The sequence below is a fragment of the Mitosporidium daphniae genome (assembly GCF_000760515.2).
Source record: "Mitosporidium daphniae strain UGP3 chromosome Unknown contig-259, whole genome shotgun sequence".
Taxonomy (NCBI): Eukaryota; Fungi; Microsporidia; genus Mitosporidium; species Mitosporidium daphniae.
The window spans coordinates 1-2,552 of NW_013546557.1; the positions used below are offsets into that span (position 1 = coordinate 1).

General features: G+C 36.9%; 1 protein-coding gene across 1 annotated transcript; it reads right to left on the bottom strand.

The window, feature by feature from the left end:
• DI09_259p10 (uncharacterized protein) lies at positions 1-2,417 on the bottom strand (the record flags this gene model as incomplete). Its single annotated transcript, XM_013382850.1, has 1 exon — positions 1-2,417. A coding segment is annotated over one exon (2,417 nt), but the record flags the coding sequence as incomplete, so codon positions are not given.
• Positions 2,418-2,552: the final 135 nt, after the last annotated feature.

Below are 2,552 nucleotides of genomic sequence, written 5' to 3' on the forward strand. Positions count from 1 at the left end.
TGAATTTCTTCCTTGCAAAAAAACGACTTTATGAGCTCAAAATTCGATATCACCGACAAATAGAAGTTATGGCTATTCGGCAACTCGGAAAGCTTTTCCCCAAGTATCAGCGTATTAAGCTTGAGAAAGGCGAAAATCGGCTGATATTCGCCCAAGAAAACATGCTCAAGATCGCTAATATCGAGATTTCTTTTCTGAATCGACATCAAGCGATTGAGGATGATCTGGTAATTTGCCAAAAGCTTAAACAGTTCCGTGTCGTCGCCATTTATAAAAACTTCTCCAAGTATTTTCTCCTTCCGAGACAAAAAATATTTGGTAGCTAGAGGTAGAGCCTTTTTCGAGTCATCATCGGTATATGTCGATGGTCTGAGAATGAAATTATAAATGATTTCCATTCCTGCGTCACATAAAAGAAAGGCAGAATCTTCTTGGAGATAAGTTAAGAAATAAAAAACAGACGAAAATCTGTGACCCCAATTCATCAAGCCCAGCGGTCTTTTTTCTTTCAACGCTAGTGATGCAATTTCGATAGCATTATTGTACCAATCTGTTTTTAGATACAAATTCCATTTGGTATAAATGTAATTTTTAAAATAAAATGAGCCTGTTGGTGAAAAAACACGTGAATGGACACTATGATCTGATATTTCGTAAACCATGTGTAAAAGATTGTAATAATGTCGGTCAAGTAAGCAGCTTTTGGGAAGCACACCTTGGTTAGGGTTTTCAAGGTCAAGAGGGTTCAAAATTACTGTTAAGATATGTTTTACCCTTTCAGTGTGATGTGGATCAGGATCAGAATCATCGTTTATCCAGTAATCCATCAGATTCGTGTTGAAAAATTTTTTCATTTGAGATAAACTCAGAGGGTAGCTATTATCTTTAAACAATATAGCGACCAATTTAGATGTAAGTTCACTATCACGAGCACGAAAATTAATAGGTTCAACATAGCTTGGTAATTTTCTTCCGAGAACATCAAGGTGATTAAAATACGAAAAAAATGGCGATAACTTTCCAAAAAACGAATCATTAAGAAGCCTAAACTTATTCTCATCGTTATTCAAGGAGATCTTTAGGTGGCGAGTGTATATTTCTTTGTAGGTTTTGAAAATCTCGACTAAAATTAGAGCCTTTTGGTACATAAACGCATCGTTTTTATAGTCCAATAAATTCAGTACTTTGGTGAAAAACAGATAAAGAAGGCCCATTTTTTCGACATCAGCTGCCCCGAAATTTTCTAGCATTGGCATGACGCGAAATGTCAGCGAATCCAGATATGAAATTAAAGGGATCTCTTTGCCCATGAAGCAAGGCTGATAAGCGATTTCGTTGTTCAAAAAACGCAAAATTGAGTTTGAAAATTCGGTGAAATTCCCACGATCATAAACACCGTCTGCATACTCGAAATTTGGAAGCTCACAGTAAAACGTATCATTAGCAGATAATTTGTCGTGAGACCCAAGCAAAAAAGGCTTCCAATAGGGAGCAGAAAAAGAGGCTCTTATGCCCCTATTATCTGCTATATGTGCAGGAACAGCGTTGAAACGATTTTTTTTCTTGAAAATTTGGAATTGATCATAAGCTACTTTCAGATCCTCAAAAAAGACATGTTCTTTTGTTCCAAAGACACCATTTCCAATTTCAGCCACATATGTAAACATTTTATCAACCAGATCAACATTCCATCTCAAAAAGTGAAACTTTCCTATCTTGTTCAAAGCATTGGTATAAGATGCCAATGCGTGTTGGCTAACGCTTCCCATGCTTTCGCGTGTTTCCTTTGATATAAATGGAATCAACTCCAAAAACCTTATCGCCCATTCAGTTAAATAATTTTGGATTAAAACTATCAGCGTAGCCACAAACTTAAAAGGAAACACGTTAACTATTTGGTAGATAACTTGGTAAAAAGGAAGTAAAATCGATGGGAAAGCTAAGAAAAGCGCATGCTTGGAGAGATATGATTTTGAAATAATATGCGAAAAGCTCGCAGATGCAAAATGCTGCAGGCCACTTAACGATGCAAGTGAAAAAATCTTTTTGTATGCGCTCTCACCGAGCTTAAATGTAAAATATGCGTGATACGAGGAAAAAGCACATTTTCCGGTTCTTTTGGGATCGATAAAAACGTCATATGTTGCATTGGACCGATCGAAATCGCTCAAAAGTTTGGGATAAAAATCGTTGATAAACTCTCCATAATAGCCAAAATCCAATGCGGCCTCAATCCAGTTTTCATTGATAAGAAGTGGAGGACCTTCATATATCACCACTGGTGAATATTTTTGTCTTGGACCAAAGTGGTATCCTGGGTGATATTCTAACCCATTGCCACTGTTGTAAATAAGGACCTTCCATAAGTGAGCATGTTTGGGATCAGAAGAGTTGACCTTAAAAACTTCGCACAGCATTGAATTTCGTTTAGTTCCACAAAAGAAAACGACAGAGTTTGTCTCATTCCCAAATTCTCTTAGGTCTGTATTGGATGGCAAGATTTTCAGATCCTGTACCTTCTTATAAACAGCAGATGAATCAAAGTTGGAGCC